Source organism: Salmo salar, chromosome ssa12 (genome assembly GCF_905237065.1).
Source record: "Salmo salar chromosome ssa12, Ssal_v3.1, whole genome shotgun sequence".
NCBI lineage: Eukaryota > Metazoa > Chordata > Actinopteri > Salmoniformes > Salmonidae > Salmo > Salmo salar.
This window is the reverse complement of record NC_059453.1, coordinates 11,087,501-11,107,500: the sequence shown is the minus strand read 5'-3', so window position 1 is coordinate 11,107,500 and position 20,000 is coordinate 11,087,501. Positions and strand designations below refer to the sequence as shown.

Below are 20,000 nucleotides of genomic sequence, written 5' to 3'. Positions count from 1 at the left end.
TGGTGCTATAGTGGTGTTACAGTGGTGTTACAGTTATGTTGTAGTGGTGTTATAGTGATGTCATGGTGGTGTTATAGTGAAGTTATAGTGGTGTTATAGTGATGTTATGTTATTGTGGTGTTATAGTGGTGTTATAGTGGTGTTATGGTGATGTTATAGTTATGTTATAGTGATGTTATGTTATGGTGGTGTTATAGTGATGTTATGTTATTGTGGTGTTATAGTGGTGTTATAGTGGTGTTATGGTGATGTTATAGTTATGTTATAGTGATGTTATGTTAAGGTGGTGTTATAGTGATGTTATAGTGATGTTATGATATAGTGGTGTTATAGAGGTGTTATAGTGGTGTTATAGTGATGTTATGTTATAGTGGTGTTATAGTGGTGTTACAGTGATGTTATAGTGGTGTTATAGTGATGTTATGTTATAGTGGTGTTATAGTGGTGTTACAGTGATGTTACAGTGGTGTTATTGTGGTGTTAGAGTGAGTTTATAGTGGTGATAAAGTGATGTTATGTTATAGTGGTGTTATTGTGGTGTTATAGTGGTGTTATAGTGATGTTATAGTGGTGATATAGTGATGTTATGTTATAGTGGTGTTATACTGGTGTTATAGTGGTGTTATAGTGTGTTATGTTATAGTGATGTTATGGTATAGTGGTGTTATAGTGATGTTATAGTGGTGTTATAGTGATGTTATAGTGGTGTTATAGTGATGTTATAGTGGTGCTATAGTTGTGTTATAGTGATGTTATCGTGGTGTTATCGTGATGTTATAGAGTGTTATAGTGGTGTTATAGTGATGTTATAGTGGTGTAATAGTTGTGTTATAGGGATGTTATAGTGGTGTTATTGTGGTGTTATAGTGATGTTATGTTATAGTGGTGTATTAGTGGTGTTATACCGATGTTATAGTGGTGTTATAGTGGTGTAATAGTGGTGTAATAGTGGTGTTATAGTGGTGTTATAGTGGTGTTATAGTGACGTACTATCGTTGATGGTCCTGTTATATAGGGAACTACATTGAGTGTTTTTATGAACATAGGTTAGAATCGCGGGCCCTCTATTGTTAATTGTTATGTTGTGTGTTCATATTGGTTCACATGCACTGATTGTACCAAACATTAAGAACACCTGCTCTTTCCATGACATTGACTGATCTGGTGAATCCAGGTGAAAGCTATGATCCCTTATTGATGTCGCTTGTTAAATCCAGTTCAATCAGGGTAGATGATGGGGTGGAGACAGGTTAAAGAACCATTTTTAAGCCTTGACACAACTGAGACATGGATTGTTCGTTTGTGAATGGGCAAGACAAAATACACAATATTTAAGTGCCTTTGAACAGGGTATGGTAGTAGGTGCCAGGTGCACCGGTTTGTGTCAAGAACTGCAACCCTGCTGGGTTTTTCATGCTCAACAGTTTCCTGTGTATCAAGAATGGTCCACCACCCAAAGGGCATTCAGCCAACTTGACGTAACTGTGGGAAGCATTGGAGTCAACATGGGCCAGCATCCTTGGGTTTTTGACACTTTGTAGATTCCATGCCCCTACTAATTGAGGCTGTTCTGAGGGAAAAAGGTGGTGCAAGTCAATATTAGGAAGTTCTTAATGTTTAGTATACTCAGAGTTTATAACTACATGTTGAATGTTGGTTTGAATGCCAGGTTTGCTGTTGATAAGTGGCCTAATGGGAGAGCATGTTGTGTGTGATGGTTCATTCATTGCATGGAAACACGTTTTTGTAAGGGAACAGAGAGGAGACAAGGAGAGGAGAGTAAAGGAGAGAAAGAAGGGGAGAGGAGAGTAGAGGAGAAGAGAAAAAAGAACAGGGAGTAAGGAGAAGAGGAGCAGAGGATATAGAGAGGAGGATAGATAGAGGACAGGAAAAGGAGAGGAGAGGTAGAGGAGAAGAGGGGTAGAGGAGAGGTAAAGGAGAGTTAAAGGGGAGGTAAATGAGAGGAGTGGTAAATGAGAGGGGAGGAGAGGTTAAGGAGAGGTAAATGAGAGGTAAAGGAGGGGAGAGTTAAAGTATAGGTAAAGGAGGGGAGAGTTAAAGGAGAGGTAAAGGACAGGTAAAGGAGAGGAGAGGTAATGGAGAGTTAAAGGAGAGGTAAAGGAGAGGAGAGGTAAAGGAGAGATTTTACGAAAGGTAGAGGAGATGTAAAGGAGAGATTTTACAAAAGGTAGAGGAGAGGCAAAGGAAAGGAAAGGAGGGGTAAAGGAGAGGAGAGGTAAAGGAGAGGAGAGGTAAAGGAGAGGTAGAGGAGAGGTAAAGGAGAGGAGAGGTAAAGGAGAGGTAGGGGAGAGGTAAAGGAGATGAGAGGTAAAGGAGAGGTAGAGGAGAGGTAAAGGAGAGGAGAGGTAGAGGAGGAGTAAAGGAGAGGTAAAGGAAAGGAGGGGTAAAGGAGAGGTAGAGGAGAGGTAAAGGAGAATAGAGGTAAAGTAGAAGTAAAGGAGAGGTAAAGGAGAGGTAAAGGAGAGGTAGAGGAGAGGTAAAGGAGAGGTAGAGGAGAGGTAAAGGAGAGGAGAGGTAAAGGAGAGGTAGAGGAGAGGTAAAGGAGAGGAGAGGTTAAAGAGAGGTAGAGGAGAGGTAAAGGAGAGGTAGAGGAGAGGTAAAGGTGAGGAGAGGTAAAGGAGAGGTAGATGAGAGGTAAAGGAGAGTAGAGGTAAATGAGAAGTAAAGGAGAAGTAAAGGAAAAGTAAAGGAGAGGAGAGGTAAAGGAGAGGTAGAGGAGGAGTAAAGGAGAGGAGAGGTAAAGGAGAAGTGGAGGAGAGGTAGAGGAGGAGTAAAGGAGAGGTATAGGAGAGGTAAAGGAGCGGAAAGGTAAAGGAGAGGTTTATGAAAGGTAGAGGAGAGATAAATGAGAGGTAAAGGAGAGGAGAGGTAAAGGAGAGGAGTGGTAAAGAAGAGGTAAAGGAGAGGAGAGATAAATGAGAGGTAGAGAGATAAAGGAGAGGAGGAATGACCCTATGGAGATTCTCTCTCTCTCTCCAATTCAAGGGGATTTATTGGCATGGGAAACATATGTTGACATTGCCAAAACAAGTGAAGTAGTTAATATACAAAAGTGAAATAAACAATAAAAATGAACAGTAAAAACATTAAATTCACAGAAGTTCCAAAAGAATAAAGACATTACTGTCACGTTCATCATATGAAGGAGACCAAGGCGCAGCGTGCGTAGAGTTCCACATTCTCTTTAATAGTGAAACTTACAACCAAAACAACAAAGAAATAACAAACGTGCAACTATACAAAAACAAGATCCCACAAAAAACCCAGTGGGAAAAGGCTGCCTAAATATGATCCCCAATCAGAGACAACGAAAGACAGCTGCCTCTGATTGGGAACCATATCAGGCCAACATAGAAATCCAAACATAGATATACATAATCTAGAATGCCCACCCAAATCACACCCTGACCTAACCAAATAGAGAAATAACAAGGCTCTCTACGGTCAGGGCGTGACAATTACAAATGTCATATTATGTATATATACAGTGTTGTAACGATGTGCAAATGGTTAAAGTAACAAAACATCAAATAAATAAGCACAATATGGGTTGTGTTTACAATGGTGTTTATTTTTCACTGGTTGCCCTTTTCTTGTGGCAACAGGTCACACATCTTTTTTGGAACAGCATTATTTTAGTCTTACTGAGATTTACTGTCAGGGTCCAGGTCTGACAGAACCTGAGCAGAAGATCCAGGTGCTGCTGTAGGCCCTCCTTGGTTGGGGACAGAAGCACCAGATCATCAGTAGACATTTGACTTCAGATTCTAGTAGGGTGAGGCCGGATGCTGCAGACTGCTCTAGAGTTTATAATGTTGTATGTTTTTCCCCCAACACCACTTTCCATCAATTTATATAGCATACCCTCATGTATAGCAGACTCTCATGTATAGCAGACTCTCATGTATAGCAGACTCTCATGTATAGCAGACCCTCATGTATAGCAGACTCTCATGTATAGCAGACCCTCATGTATAGCAGACCCTCATGTATAGTAGACTCTCATGTATAGTAGACCCTCATGTATAGCAGACCCTCATGTATAGTAGACTCTCATGTATAGTAGACCCTCATGTATAGTAGACTCTCATGTATAGCAGACCCTCATATATAGTAGACTCTCATGTATAGTAGACCCTCATGTATAGTAGACCATCATGTATAGTAGACTCTCATGTATAGCAGACTCTCATGTATAGTAGACTCTCATGTATAACAGACCCTCATATATAGCAGACTCTCATGTATAGTAGACCCTCATGTATAGTAGACCATCATGTATAGTAGACTCTCATGTATAGCAGACTCTCATGTATAGTAGACTCTCATGTATAGCAGACTCTCATGTATAGCAGACCCTCATGTATAGCAGACCCTCATGTATAGCAGACCCTCATGTATAGCAGACTCTCATGTATAGCAGACCCTCATGTATAGCAGACTCTCATGTATAGCAGACTCTCATGTATAGCAGACTCTCATGTATAGCAGACTCTCATGTATAGCAGACTCTCATGTATAGCAGACTCTCATGTATAGCAGACTCTCCTGTATAACAGACCCTCATGTATAGTAGACTCTCATGTATAGCAGACTCTCATGTATAGCAGACTCTCATGTATAGCAGACTCTCATGTATAGCAGACTCTCATGTATAGCAGACCCTCATATATAGCAGACCCTCATATATAGCAGACCCTCATGTATAGCAGACTCTCATGTATAGCAGACTCTCATGTATAGCAGACCCTCATGTATAGCAGACTCTCATGTATAGCAGACCCTCATGTATAGCAGACTCTCATGTATAGCAGACCCTCATGTATAGCAGACCCTCATGTATAGCAGACCCTCATGTATAGCAGACCCTCATATATAGCAGACTCTCATGTATAGCAGACTCTCATGTATAGTAGACCCTCATGTATAGCAGACTCTCATGTATAGCAGACTCTCATATATAGCAGACCCTCATATATAGCAGACCCTCATGTATAGCAGACTCTCATGTATAGCAGACTCTCATGTATAGTAGACCCTCATGTATAGCAGACTCTCATGTATAGCAGACTCTCATGTATAGCAGACCCTCATATATAGCAGACTCTCATGTATAGCAGACCCTCATGTATAGCAGACTCTCATGTATAGCAGACCCTCATGTATAGCAGACTCTCATGCCAAATTGAGTCAAAGGCTTTTTTGAAATCAACAAAACATGAGAAGACTTTGCCTTTATTTTGGTTTGTTTGTTTTGCCAATTAGGGTGTGCAGGGTGAATATGTGGTCTGTCGTATAGTAATTTGGTAAAAAGCCAATTTGACATTTGCTCAGTACATTGTTTTCACTGAGGAAATGTACGAGTCTGCTGTTAATTATAATGCAGAGGATTTTCCCAAGGTTGCTGTTGACGCATATCCCACGGTAGTTATTGGGGTCAAATTTGTCTCCACTTTTGTGGATTGGGGTGATCAGTCCTTGGTTCCAAATATTGGGGAAGATGCCAGAGCTAAGGATGATGTTAAAGAATTTTAGTATTGCCAATTGGAATTTGTGGTCTGTATATTTTATCATTTCATTGAGGATACCATCAACACCACAGGCTTTTTTGGGTTGGAGGGTTTTATTTTGTCCTGTAGTTCATTCAAGGTAACTGGAGAATCCAGTGGGTTCTGGTAGTCTTTAATAGTTGATACTAAGATTTGTATTTGATCACGAATATTTTTTTGCTGTTTGTTCTTTGTTATAGAGACAAAAAGATTGGACAAGTGGTTTACCCATACATCTCCGTTTTGTCTAGATAATTCTTTGTGTTGTTGTTTGTTTAGTGTTTTCCAATTTTCCCAGAAGTGGTTAGAGTCTATGGATTCTTCAATTACATTGAGCTGATTTCTGACGTGCTGTTCCTTCCTTTTCCGTAGTGTATTTCTGTATTGTTTTAGTGATTCACCATAGTGAAGGTGTAGACTCTGGTTTTCCGGGTCTCTATGTTTTTAGTTGGACAGGTTTCTCAATTTCTTTCTTAGATTTTTGCATTCTGCATCAAACCATTTGTCCTTGTTGTTCATTTTCTTAGGTTGTCTGCTTGACATGTTTAGATCTGATAGGGAAGCTGAGAGGTCAAATATACTGTTAAGATTTTCAACTGCCAAGTTTACACCTTCACTATTACAGTGGAACGTTTTGTCAGGAAGTTGTCTAGAAGGGATTTAATTTGTTGTTGCCTAATTGTTTTTTGTTAGGTTTTCAAACTACGTTCCTTCCATCTACAGCATTTCTTAATATTACTCAGTTCCTTCGGCTTTGATGCCTCATGGTTGAGTATTGCTCTGTTCAAGTAGACTGTGATTTTACTGTGGCCTGATAGGGGTGTCAGTGGGCTGACTGTGAACGCTCTGAGAGACTCTGGGTTGAGGTCAGTGATAAAGTAGTCTACAGTACTACTGCCCAGAGATGAGCTATAGGTGTACCTACCATAGGAGTCCCCTCGAAGCCTACCATTGACTATGTACATACCCAGCATGCGACAGAGCTGCAGGAGTTGTAACCTGTTTTTGATGGTTATGTTGTCATAGTTGTGCCTAGGGGGGCATATGGGGGAGGGTGTGTGCTGAGGGTGTCAGGTTCTTGTCCGGTATTGTAAACTGTGTGTATTGAGAACTTGTGAACCTCCCTATTGTTTGCCAGAGATAGCAAAGACCCTCTAGATATGGTACCAATGCCTGCTGACAAAGTTAGGTGTGTGTGTGTGTAACCGATGTGAAATGGCTAGTTAGTTAGCGGTGGTGCGCGCTAATAGCGTTTCAATCGGTGACGTCACCCGCTCTGAGACTTGAAGTAGGGTTGCCCCTTGCGTTGCAAGGGCCGTGGCTTTTGTGGCGCGATGGGTAACGATGCTTCGTGGGGTGTCAGTTGTTGATGTGTGCAAGGGTCCCTGGTTCGAGCCCGGGTTGGGGCGAAGAGAGGGACGGAACTTACACTGTTACATGTGCTGCCATAGCAACTCTTTGCAAGTTCATCAAGTTCACACACACACACAGACACACACACACACACACACACACAGACAAACGCACACACGCACACACACACACACACAGTAATTGATGAGGAGCAGATGGAGAAGGTGTGAGAGGTGCTGTTTTATTAATTAAAGACAGCGAGGAGAGAAATAGAGAGAGAGCACAACAACACCGTCTGCTTTCTATTCTAGTTTGACGTTTACACCTGAAATGATGAGAGAGATGTTTCAATACAACCCTTGGATATTGCCATTGAATAGGTTTGATTTTAAAACTGAATGACAAAGGGTCGAGTTCTTCCTTTCTGGGTTTGAATCCGCTGAGCTAAAAGCTACAGATGAAGGATCTTAATTTGAGCCAGTTTGCAACAGCAAGAAAATAATCCTGCAGCAAGGAGGATCATTATGTGGATCATAATTAATGACCATTTTTGGAGGGGTTGATCAATTAAGGGAAAATCAAGTCTGAAATTTAAAATGTAAATTACTAACTTCAGAAGTTGTTTTTTTAACCTCAACTACACTACAAGTTTTAAATGTCCTGTTGTCCTGCAACAGGGTGATCAAATTAAGATCCTACATCTGTATGTCCAGTTGTCTTCTGTCATCTGTGTGATTATCAGGAATCAGAGGACATCATGACACACACAGTGACCTACAGGTGTGTGTGTGTGTGTGTGTGTGTGTGTGTGTGTGTGTGTGTGTGTGTGTGTGTGTGTGTGTGTGTGTGTGTGTGTGTGTGTGTGTGTGTGTGTGTGTGTGTGTGTGTGTGTGTGTGTGTGTGTGTGTGTGCGGGGACATCACAAAAGATACAGTATGTTCCCAAAACACAATTGTAGAACATCCACACAACTGGACAGTTTTTTGTTTGTTTTGGGAACATATATGTTGTGATGTCCCCACAATGTGTGTGAGTCGAGGTATTAGCCTAGCCTAGCCTTAGGTATTAGCCTAGCCTTAGATATTAGCCTAGCCTTGCCTTAGGTATTAGCCTAGCCTTAGATATTAGCCTAGCCTTGCCTTAGGTATTAGGACTGCAGTTTTCAGGCAAGGTTATCGCCTCAATTATCTCTCTCTCTGTCTGCAAGTTTATAGCTCTAACTCCCTCCCTCCCTCCCTCCCTCCAGGCGTTGTATCCGGGTCCAGATGAAGGTTGGCAGGTGTACAGCTCGGCGTCGGAGCCTGATGGGAAGTGTGTGTGTACAGTGGTTGCTCCCGCTCAGAACCTCTGCAAACGAGACCCCCGCAGCCGTCAGCTGCGCCTACTCACAGAACAGGTGTGTGTGTGTGTGTGTGTGTGTGTGTGTGTGTGTGTGTGTGTGTGTGTGTGTGTGTGTGTGTGTGTGTGTGTGTGTGTGTGTGTGTGTGTGTGTGTGTGTGTTCGGGGATGGAAGCTCGTGTCCAGAATCACAATGCAGAGAGGAAAGGGCAGTGGACTGGAATAAGATATTCACGGGTCTGAGTGCCGTTGACATGAACACACTTACAGGCCCCTGCGTCCTACTATCGACAGCATCATGATAGAATTACAGAGATAGAAAGAGACATAGTTTGGGAAAGAGAGAGAGAGATACTGGAGATAGACAGAGAGACAAAGACAGAGATACTGGAGATAGACAGAGAGACAAAGACAGAGATACTGGAGATAGACAGAGAGACAAAGACAGAGATACTGGAGATAGACAGAGAGACAAAGACAGAGATACTGGAGATAGACAGAGAGACAAAGAGAGAGAGATAAGGATGGAATGGGTGAGAAAATAGAGAGAGGAAGAACAAGACAAAAAAGGTCTGCTGTTGGTGTTGATCAGTGAAGAACGGTGAAGAACAACGACAACAAATCGTCGACGGCGTGTTTGTCTAGTCATGTTCGTGTGTGTGAGAGAGAGAGGGGGAGAGACAGTGTGGTGTGCGTGCGTGTGTGTGTGTGTCAGAAAGAGAGTTTTTGTGTTGTGTTGTGTTTGTATTGATCTAATTTGCTTTAAGTGTTTGTGTGTGTAACCCTGACTTTGTGTGTGTGTTTAGGTGCAGAATGTGAGTCAGTCTATGGAGGTGATGGATCTGAGGACATCTAGAGACCTGCAGTACGTCAGAGATACTGAACCACTACTGAGAGGAGTAGACGGACACATACACACCTACACCACCAACCCACGCAGACTCACTAAGAAGGGCCTGCAGGTACACACACACACGCACACACACACACACACACACACATGGACAGATATACACACACACACACACACACACACACACACACACACACACACACACACACACACACACACACACACACACACACACACACACACACACACACCACCAACCCCCAGAGCTTCCCATCTAAGGGACTGCTGGTAAACACATACACGCTGGCAAAGCTAAGTGGTGTGTAATGACTGCTGTTGGCTCTACAACAACATCTCTCCATTTGACCAGTTTGACTTCAGATTCTGAAGTTCATCCACGTTTCTCCAAAACAATTTCAAAAGTTGTTGTCAACTGTCACGTTGGTATAAAGTGTCGGGAGACAGGTGCAGGAATGCGTAATAATTGTTTTTATTTCATCCAAATTACAGAGTGCCGTGTAAAGGCACGGGGACGATGACCAAACAAACACGTAACAAAATACAGGGTTGAAACCCAAACAAAAGAGCGAGGAGAACCTCGAATAAATAACACCAGCGCACAATGATACCACACGAGACCCGTAATCATCTGCACAATACACATGGCACGAATGCCAAAACAACACAGGTACTCACACGACCAGCGCACATTGGAACAATAATCGACCGGACAATGGTGAACCAAAGGGCACATTTATACAAATACAATCAGGGGAAATGGGAACCAGGTGTGCGTGATGAAACAGTTCAGTGACTAGAGGCCGGTGACGTAGACCTCCGTAACTGGTGCACGGAATGAGCAGCAGTAGCGCAGGTGTCCGTGACATCAACACCCCTGGGTTGCTGCTGCGGTTGCCGCTTCTCCTTTCTGCGTCTCTCTCTGCATTCTGAATGGTTCATGTTTAGGGTTAAAAAATAATCCTAATGAGTGTCTACCACTGGAAAACACGACCATCGGAGCTCACGCCTATCCACCATCCCCATCCACAACGCTCTAGCAAAACCCAGGTCTACTAGATGTAATACAGCTCACGTCTTTCCACCATCCCCGTCCACAACGCTCTAGCAAAACCCAGGTCTACTAGATGTAATACAGCTCACGTCTTTCCACCATCCCCGTCCACAACGCTCTAGCAAAACCCAGGCCTACTAGATGTAATACAGCTCACATCTATCCACCATCCCCAACGCTCTAGAAAAACCCTGGTCTACTAGATGTAATACAGCTCACATCTATCCACCATCCCCATCCACAACACCCCAGCAAAACCCAAGCCTACTAGATGTAATACAGCTCACATCTATCCACCATCCCCATCCACAACACCCCAGCAAAACCCAAGCCTACTAGATGTAATACAGCTCACGTCTATCCACCATCCCCATCCACAACACCCCAGCAAAACCCAAGCCTACTAGATGTAATACAGCTCACGTCTATCCACCATCCCCATCCACAACACCCCAGCAAAACCCAGGACTACTAGATGTAATACAGCTCACATCTATCCACCATCCCCATCCACAACACCCCAGCAAAACCCAAGCCTACTAGATGTAATACAGCTCACGTCTATCCACCATCCCCATCCACAACACCCCAGCAAAACCCAAGCCTACTAGATGTAATACAGCTCACGTCTATCCACCATCCCCATCCACAACACCCCAGCAAAACCCAGGCCTACTAGATGTAATACAGCTCACGTCTATCCACCATCCCCGTCCACAACGCCCCAGAAAAACCCAGGTCTACTAGATGTAATACAGCTCACATCTATCCACCATCCCCGTCCACAACGCCCCAGCAAAACCCAAGCCTACTAGATGTAATACAGCTCACATCTATCCACCATCCCCATCCCCAACGCTCTAGCAAAACCCAGGTCTACTAGATGTAATACAGCTCACATCTATCCACCATCCCCATCCACAACACCCCAGCAAAACCCAGGTCTACTAGATGTAATACAGCTCACATCTATCCACCATCCCCGTCCACAACGCCCCAGCAAAACCCAGGTCTACTAGATGTAATACAGCTCACATCTATCCACCATCCCCGTCCACAACGCCCCAGCAAAACCCAGGTCTACTAGATGTAATACAGCTCACATCTGTCCACCATCCCCGTCCCCAACGCCCCAGCAAAACCCAGGTCTACTAGATGTAATACAGCTCACATCTATCCACCATCCCCGTCCACAACACCCCAGCAAAACCCAGGTCTACTAGATGTAATACAGCTCACATCTATCCACCATCCCCGTCCACAACGCCCCCAGCAAAACCCAAGCCTACTAGATGTAATACAGCTCACATCTATCCACCATCCCCATCCACAACGCCCCAGCAAAACTCAGGTCTACTAGATGTAGTACAGCTCACGTCTATCCACCATCCCCATCCACAACGCCCCAGCAAAACCCAAGCCTACTAGATGTAATACAGCTCACGTCTATCCACCATCCCCATCCCCAACGCTCTAGCAAAACCCAGGTCTACTAGATGTAATACAGCTCACATCTATCCACCATCCCCATCCCCAACGCTCTAGCAAAACCCAGGTCTACTAGATGTAATACAGCTCACGTCTATCCACCATCCCCATCCACAACACCCCAGCAAAACCCAGGTCTACTAGATGTAATACAGCTCACGTCTATCCACCATCCCCATCCACAACACCCCAGCAAAACCCAGGCCTACTAGATGTAATACAGCTCACATCTATCCACCATCCCCATCCCCAACGCTTTAGCAAAACCCAGGTCTACTTGATGGTAATAACGCTCACCGTTGCCCCTAGTGGCTGTTTTCTTTACATTTTTACATTTGTCATTTAGCCGACACTCTTATCCAGAGCGACTTATAATAGTGAGTGGATACATTTTCGTACTGGTCCCCACGTGGGACTCGAACCCACAACCCTGGTGAACCAAGCGCCAGCTGAGGCATCTCCCAACGTCCTGGGTACATGGACGTACGTCGAACTTCGAAGTGGATCTTGAGCGACCTGGCTGCACACACACACACTAACACACACACACACACACACACACACACACACACACACACACACACACACACACACACACACACACACACACACACTAACACACACACACACACACACACACACACACACACACACACACACACACACACACACACACACACACACACACACACACACACACACACACACACACACACACACACACCACCCCTGTTCTCCTCAGCGACAAAAACACTGCTTTCACATAATCCCCTCCCTCTTTCATCTCTCTCCCATCCCTCTCTCCCATTTCACTCTTCTATCCCTCTCTCCCATCTCTCTCTCCCCTCCCTCTCTCCCTCCCTCTCTCCAATCCCTCTCTCCCATCTCACTCTCCCATCCCTCTCTCCCATCTCACTCTCCCATCTCTCTCCCCTCCCTCTCTCCCCTCCCTCTCTCCCATCCCTCTCTACCCTCCCTCTCTCCCCTCCCTCTACCCTCCCTCTCTCCCCTCCCTCTCTCCCATCCCTCTTCAAGCTCTCTCCCATCCCTCTCTCCCATCTTACCCTCATTGGGTGTGTGTGTGCCCGCTCTACGTGTGTGTGTTTGTGTGCGTTTAAGTGTTTGTGTGTCTCATCGACCCCTTTGGTGGTCTGACAGTCCTAAAGTTACCCCACTGCCCACAGGCACTAGCTGAACTGAATATTTATAACATGGAATAAAGCTTATCAATATGCAAAGACTAACCTGAGGGAATGGGAGAGAGAGAGAGAGAGAGAGAGAGAGAGAGAGAGAGAGAGAGAGAGAGAGAGCCCAGCAAACCAAAATTGGTTCTGTGAAAGTTCCCAGAACATTTGTTAGGTTGCAGCAAAGGTTCTCATAACACAAAAACTGTCTAGTCGTGGTGATGATTACAGAACATTTGTATGAAACCTTCACCTGACGTTGCAAGAACATTCATAGAACACATTTATTATCTTCTTTAAAGGTTCCCAGAATGTTTCATTAGGTTTGTGTGTGATGTCCCCACAATGTGTGTGAGTCGAGGTATTAGCCTAGCCTAGCCTTAGGTATTAGCCTAGCCTTAGGTATTAGGTGAACATATTTTGTGATGTCCCCACAATGTTCCCACCAGACAACCTACAACCTACTGAACCATTCTGGTAACCATTAAAGAACAGATGAAATGTGTTCTGGGAACATTATTGTAAACTTAAGGTGAGTGTTTTTTTGCACCCTAAAAGAAACATTGTAAAATCATCTGCACAACAGGAAAGTTTTTGTGTTTTGGGAACATATGTTTTGTAATGTCCCTACAATGTTCTGACCAGACTGTTCCCACAACCTAATGAAACATTCTGGGAACCTTTAAAGAACAGATTAAATGTCTTATAGGAATGTTCTTGTAACATCAGGAAAATGATCTATACACGTTTTATACAAACATTCTACAATCATCTCCACGAATGGACAATATTTGTGTTATGAGAACATTCACAGAACCAAATGTTGGTTTGCTGGAAAACATTACTGGTACATTGTGTTATTACACTACCTGGAAACACAATGAGAACTTGGTGGTTGTTACAGATGTTGTGAAACCTAGGCTGCAGTCCAAACACGGTTTTTATTTTTCCACCTCAGCCCTCGCGCGTAGCCACTTTCCCTTTGGGGAATCCCCATGGAAACCGGATGCAGTTTGATTGTCATCTCAGGTGGAGGTAAAATTCACTAACGTTAACCCATCGGCCCGATGGATTTAGAGGGAGCGAGTAAAGAACGATGATCACTTGTGCAAACTGTAGTCACATGTCATTACTCCGGTGGCCACGAAGTGTCATATTTAATCAACAAAAGCTGCATTATCGGCCTAGTCTCGTAGTGAGGACCCTATAAAACGTAGCTAGCTTCATAAACATATTTTGGGGAATTCTGTAATATATTGGAATAAATTACCAAACTATAAAACTAGTTAGCCTGCTCTGGGTAACTGTAGCTAACTATCTACCTGACATGAGTGCTAGCTAGCTATGCTAGCTTGCTGGGTACATTCATAGCTTAAGGTTGGTTGTTTTTAAACTCAACTTCAAGATTTCCAACAAGGACGTTGCCTCTCCAATCATCACTCTCCCTTTGATTTGATTTGAGAAGGCAAATGGGAGGGAGAGTGTGGTAGAGCAGCCTGGTCTCATAGACTAGACATAACATAGTAAATGTATGATATGTTACATTTGGTATGGTTACATGAGACAGATGGTTACTTAAAGGAAAATTCCACCCAAAAACAATATTTTGTTATTGGTTTCTTTCAAAATACAAGAATCATCCTCGAATTATGCATTTTGCATTAATACTGTATGATGATGCATTAAACATCATATGATGCAAAATTCATCATACGGGGATGATTTCTGTATTTTGAAAGTTACATATCTTGAAAACTTGATTGCTGACAAGAAAAACATTTTGGGACTATGTCAGCAATAAACTAATGAAACAATTACCAAAAGATAGTTTTGGGGTGGAATTTTCATTTAAGGAAAAATAGAAAGTAGGGGCATTGGTCGAGGTGGATGGGTTGACGTATAACTCAAACGTCTAGCAACCCAAAGGTTGTGAGTTCGAATCTCATGACAGACAACTTTAGCATTTTAGATAATTAGCAACTTTTCAACTACTAGCAGCTACTTAGCATGTTAGCTAACCCTTCCCCTAACCCTAACCCTGTTAGCTAACCCTTCCCCTAACCCTAACCCTGTTAGCTAACCCTTCCCCTAACCCTAACCTTAACCCTTTAGCTAATCTTCCCCTAACCCTAACCCTGTTAGCTAACCCTTCCCCTAACCCTAACCTTAACCCTTTAGCTAATCTTCCCCTAACCCTAACCCTAACCCTGTTAGCTAACCCTTCCCCTAACCCTAACCCTAACCCTTTAGCTAATCTTCCCCTAACCCTAACCCTGTTAGCTAACCCTTCCCCTAACCTTAACCCTTTAGCTAATCTTCCCCTAACCCTAACCCTAACCCTGTTAGCTAACCCTTCCCCTAACCCTAACCCTAACCCTTTAGCTAATCTTCCCCTAACCCTAACCCTGTTAGCTAACCCTTCCCCTAACCTTAACCCTTTAGCTAATCTTCCCCTAACCCTAACCCTAACTCAGTTAGCTAACCCTTCCCCTAACCCTAACCCTGTTAGCTAACCCTTCCCCTAACCTTAACCCTGTTAGCTAACCCTTCCCCTAACCCTAACCTTAACCCTGTTAGCGAACCTTTCCCCTAACCCTAACCTTAACCCTTTAACCTAACACCTACATTTAACCCTAACCCTAACCCTGTTAGTTAACCCTTCCCCTAACCCTAACCCTGTTAGCTAACCCTTCCCCTAACCCTAACCTTAACCCTGTTAGCTAACCCTTCCCCTAACCCTAACCTTAATCCTTTTAGCTAACCTTTCCCCTAACCCTAACCTTAACCCTTTAACCTAACACCTACATTTAACCCCAACCTTAACCCTAACCCCTAGCCTAGCTAACATTAGCCAGCTAGCTAACATTAGCCACCAAGCCTCCTAGCTAGAATTCATAAGATATCACACATTTTGCTAATTCGTAACATATAGTACGTTTTGCAAATTTGTAACATATTGTATGTTTAGCAAATTCATAACATATAATACGAATTCTACTTCGTAACATCCACAAACTAATACATACCGTACGAAACGTAACATATCATACTAAATGGAGTGATCAGATTTACATACAGAATAATACAAAATGCTCTGAGACCAGGTTGGGGAGAGAGAAAGAGGGGAAGGAAGACGAGGGAGAAGAGATGGGAGATTGAGAGGGCTGGAGTGAGAGAAAGTCAGAGAGAAAGAGAGATCTAATGCTTTTCAATGTTTTTGCTTAGGAGAACTGAAGGGCAGACAGAGAGAGAGAGAGAGAGTGAGAGAGAGAGAGAGAGAGAGAGAGAGAGAGAGAGAGAGAGAGAGAGAGAGAGAGAGAGAGAGATGGATTTAGGAGAGGGAGCATTAGAGTGATAAAGAGGGTGAGAGATTAGTGCGAGGAGGAGAGAAGAGAGGGTTGGAGAGATAGTTGAAGGAGAGAAGATAGGAGGAGAGGGATTATCCACCAAACGCTGTTTTACTGACAGCAGGGTTTAGCCTTTAACTGTGTGTGTGTGTTTGTGTGTGTGTGTGTGTGTGTGTGTGTGTGTGTGTGTGTGTGTGTGTGTGTGTGTGTGTGTGTGTGGGGGGGTGTGAATGATTTACTGTTCTCCTGGGGTGATGATATCTTCATCTAATATTTCATCTAAATAATTCTCTCTCTCATCACTCTCTCTCTCTCATCCCTCTTTCTCTCTCTCATCCCTCTTTCTCTCTTTCCATCCCTCTTTCTCTCTCTCATCCGCTTTTCTCTCTCTCCATCCCTCTTTCTCTCTCATGCCTCTTTCTCTCTCTCATCCCTCTTTCTCTCTCTCATCCCTCTTTCTCTCTCTCCATGCCTCTTTCTCTCTCTCATCCCTCTTTCTCTCTCTCATCCCTCTTTCTCCCTCTCCATGCCTCTTTCTCTCTCTCATCCCTCTTTCTCTCTCTCCAACCCTCTCTCTCTCTCCATCCCTCTTTCTCTCTCTCATCCCTCTTTCTCTCTTTCCATCCCTCTTTCTCTCTCTCATCCCCTTTTCTCTCTCTCCATCCCTCTTTCTCTCTCATGCCTCTTTCTCTCTCTCATCCCTCTTTCTCTCCATGCCTGTTTCTCTCTCTCATCCCTGTTTCTCTCTCTCATCCTTGTTTCTCCCTCTCCATGCCTCTTTCTCGCTCTCATCCCTCTTTCTCTCTCTCCAACCCTCTTTCTCTCTCTCTATCCCTCTTTCTCTCCATTTCAGTGGCGATTTAAGCATGTATATCTTGGTGGGCCAAAAGAATAATAATGTTAGATGCATGCCAGCAAAGCCACAACACAACACAACACTAAACAATACATGAATTGCACTATAACGGTGACAAACTGTTAGGGCCTATATTAAGCTGTCAGGAGAGCTTTGTTTTCAGCACCATGTAGTGAAGCTTTACCACTGCTACACCTGCCTAGTTAAATAAAGGTTAAATAAAATAAATAAATAAAATAAAAAATATTAGCGGAACCTTGTCTGGCAGGGAAACAGTTCCTTCAGCATCATTTACTGCCTTTTAAAAAAACATAGCTGATATGGCTGACTTGTTTAAACAAATGTGGTTTCTACTGACAATTGAGATGTACAAACTATGGCATAAGGGGACGACAAGCAGATAAGAGGCAATCCGTAGTTTAAATTAAGACATTAATGTGCGTGCTAGGTTGGACGTAGTCAATATAACTATTTGTTCAGCTCTTTTCAGAATTCAGAACATGGGCCGTTCTAACAGTGCTCTCCCTGTACACCAAGTTAGAACCTTAGTATAAATTAAGGGGGCATATAAGCAGACAGTGAAAGCTGTTACAATATTCAATGATTACATTTCTCTAAAACAGGCTATAGGCTACATGTGCACCACCAACTCAGAACAGTAGGCTAAGTTATGAGGGGGAGAGGGACCAAATTATTAGGGTGAGGCACATGGGCTAAAAACAGCTTACTACACAACATGCACTTAGTATTACTTTCTTAGCTACAGTACACATACAGTGAGGGAAAAAAGTATTTGATCCCCTGCTGATTTTGTATGTTTGCCCACTGACAAAGAAATGATCAGTCTATAATTTTAATGGTAGGTTTATTTAAACAGTGAGAGACAGAATAACAACAAAGAAATCCAGAAAAACGCATGTCAAAAATGTTATAAATTGATTTGCATTTTATCAGACTCTGCATGCTTAGGGGACTCTTCTCCAGGTTCATCTCTCTGTAGGTGATGGCTTTGTTATAGAAGGTTTGGGAATTGCTTCCTTTTATGTGGTTGTAGAATTTAACGTCTCTTTTCTGGATTTTGATAATTAGCCGTTATCGGCCTAATTCTGCTCTGCGTACATTATTCGATGTTTTACATTGTACGCAGAGGATAGTTTTGCAGAATTCTGCATGCAGAGTCTGATGAATACAGCTGCACAGTACTGTCTTTTATCGATGGCGGTTATGATATCATTTAGAACCTTGAGCGTGGCTGAGGGGCACCCATGACCAACTCAGAAACCAGATTGCATAGCGGAGAAGGCACGGTGGGATTCGAAATGGTGGGTGATCTGTTTGTTAACTTGGCTTTCGAAGACTTTAGAAAGGCAGGGTAGGATAGATATAGGTCTGTAACAACTTGGGTCTAGAGTGTCAACCTCTTTGAAGAGGGGGATGACCGCGGCAGCTTTCCAATCTTTAGGGATCTCAGAAGATACGAAAGAGAGGTTGAACAGGCTAGTAATAGGGGTTGCAAAAATTGCGGCGGATAATTTTAGAAAGAGAGGGTCCAGATTGTCTAGCCCAGCTGATTTGTAGAGGTCCAGATTTTGCAGCTCTTTCAGAACATCAGCTATCTGGATTTGGGTGAAGGAGAAATGGGGGAGGCTTGGGCAAGTTTCTGTGGGGGGTGTAGAGCTGACCGGGGTAGGGGTAGCCAGGTGGAAAGCATGGCCAGCCGTAGAAAAATGCTTATTGAAATTCTCGATTATCGTAGATTTATCGGTGGTCACAGGAGAAATGGGGGAGCTTGAAGGAGGTGCTCTTATTCTCCATGGACTTTACAGTGTCCCAGAACCTTTTGGAGTTTGTGCTATAGGATGCAAATTTCTGCTTCAAAAAGCTAGCCTTTGCTTTCCTAACTGCCTGTGTATATTGGTTCCTAACTTCCCAGAAAAGTTGCGTAAAGGGGCTACTCAATGCTAATGCTGTACGCCACAGGATGTGTTTTGTGCTGGTCGAGGGCAGTCAGGTCTGGAGTGAACCAAGGACTATATCTGTTCCTGGTTCTAGTCTTTTTGAATGGGGCATGCTAATTTAATATGGTGAGGAAAGCACTTCCAAAGAATAACCAGGCATCCTCTACTGACGGAATGAGGTCAATATCCTTCCAGGATACCCGGGCCAGGTCGATTAGAAAGGTCTGCTCGCTGAAGTGTTTTAGGGAACGTTTGACAGTGATGAGGGATGGTCGTGTGACCGAGGACCCATTACGGACGCAGGCAATGAGGCAGTGATCGCTGAGATCCTGGTTGAAGACAGCGGAGGTGTATTTAGAGGGAAGGTTGATCAGGATGATATCTATGAGGGTGCCCATGTTTACGCATTTAGGGTTGTACCTGGTAGGTTCCATGATAATTTGTGTGTACAATCTAGCTTAGATTGTAGGATGGCTGGGGTGTTAAGCATATCCCAGTTTAGGTCACCTAGCAGCACGAGCTCTGAAGATAGATGGGGGGCAATCAGTTCACGTATGGTGTCTAGGGCACAGCTGGGGGCTGAGGGGGGTCAATAACAAGCTACAACAGTGAGGGGGGGCTGAGGGGGGTCAATAACTAGCTAGAACAGTGAGAGACTTATTTCTGGAAGAGTTCGAACTGTTTGGGCACAGACTTGGACAGCATGACAGAATTCTGCAGGCCATCTCTGCAGTAGATTGCAACTCCTCCCCCTTTGGCAGTTTTATCTTGGCGGGAAATGTTGTAGTTGGGGATGGACATTTCTGAATTTTTGGTGGCCTTCCTAAGCCAGGATTCAGACACGGCTAGGACATCAGGGTTGGCGGAGTGTGCTAAAGCAGTGAATAAAACAAACTTAGTGAGGATGCTTCTAATGTTAACATGCATGAAACCAAGGCTTTTATGGTTACAGAAGTCAACAAATGATAGTGCCTGGGGAAT

The 20,000-nt window shown here is 43.7% G+C and overlaps 1 protein-coding gene across 2 annotated transcripts in view; it reads left to right on the top strand.

Moving 5' to 3' along the window:
* Positions 1-20,000, top strand: part of LOC106595255 (noelin-2) — a 61,161-nt gene that overhangs the window by 11,640 nt on the left and 29,521 nt on the right. For both annotated transcript variants that reach the window (XM_045690677.1, XM_045690678.1), the window contains exons 2-3: positions 8,170-8,319; positions 9,068-9,223. In XM_045690677.1, the coding sequence (XP_045546633.1) occupies positions 8,170-8,319; positions 9,068-9,223 (306 nt within the window). The remainder of the gene's footprint in view (positions 1-8,169; positions 8,320-9,067; positions 9,224-20,000) is intronic.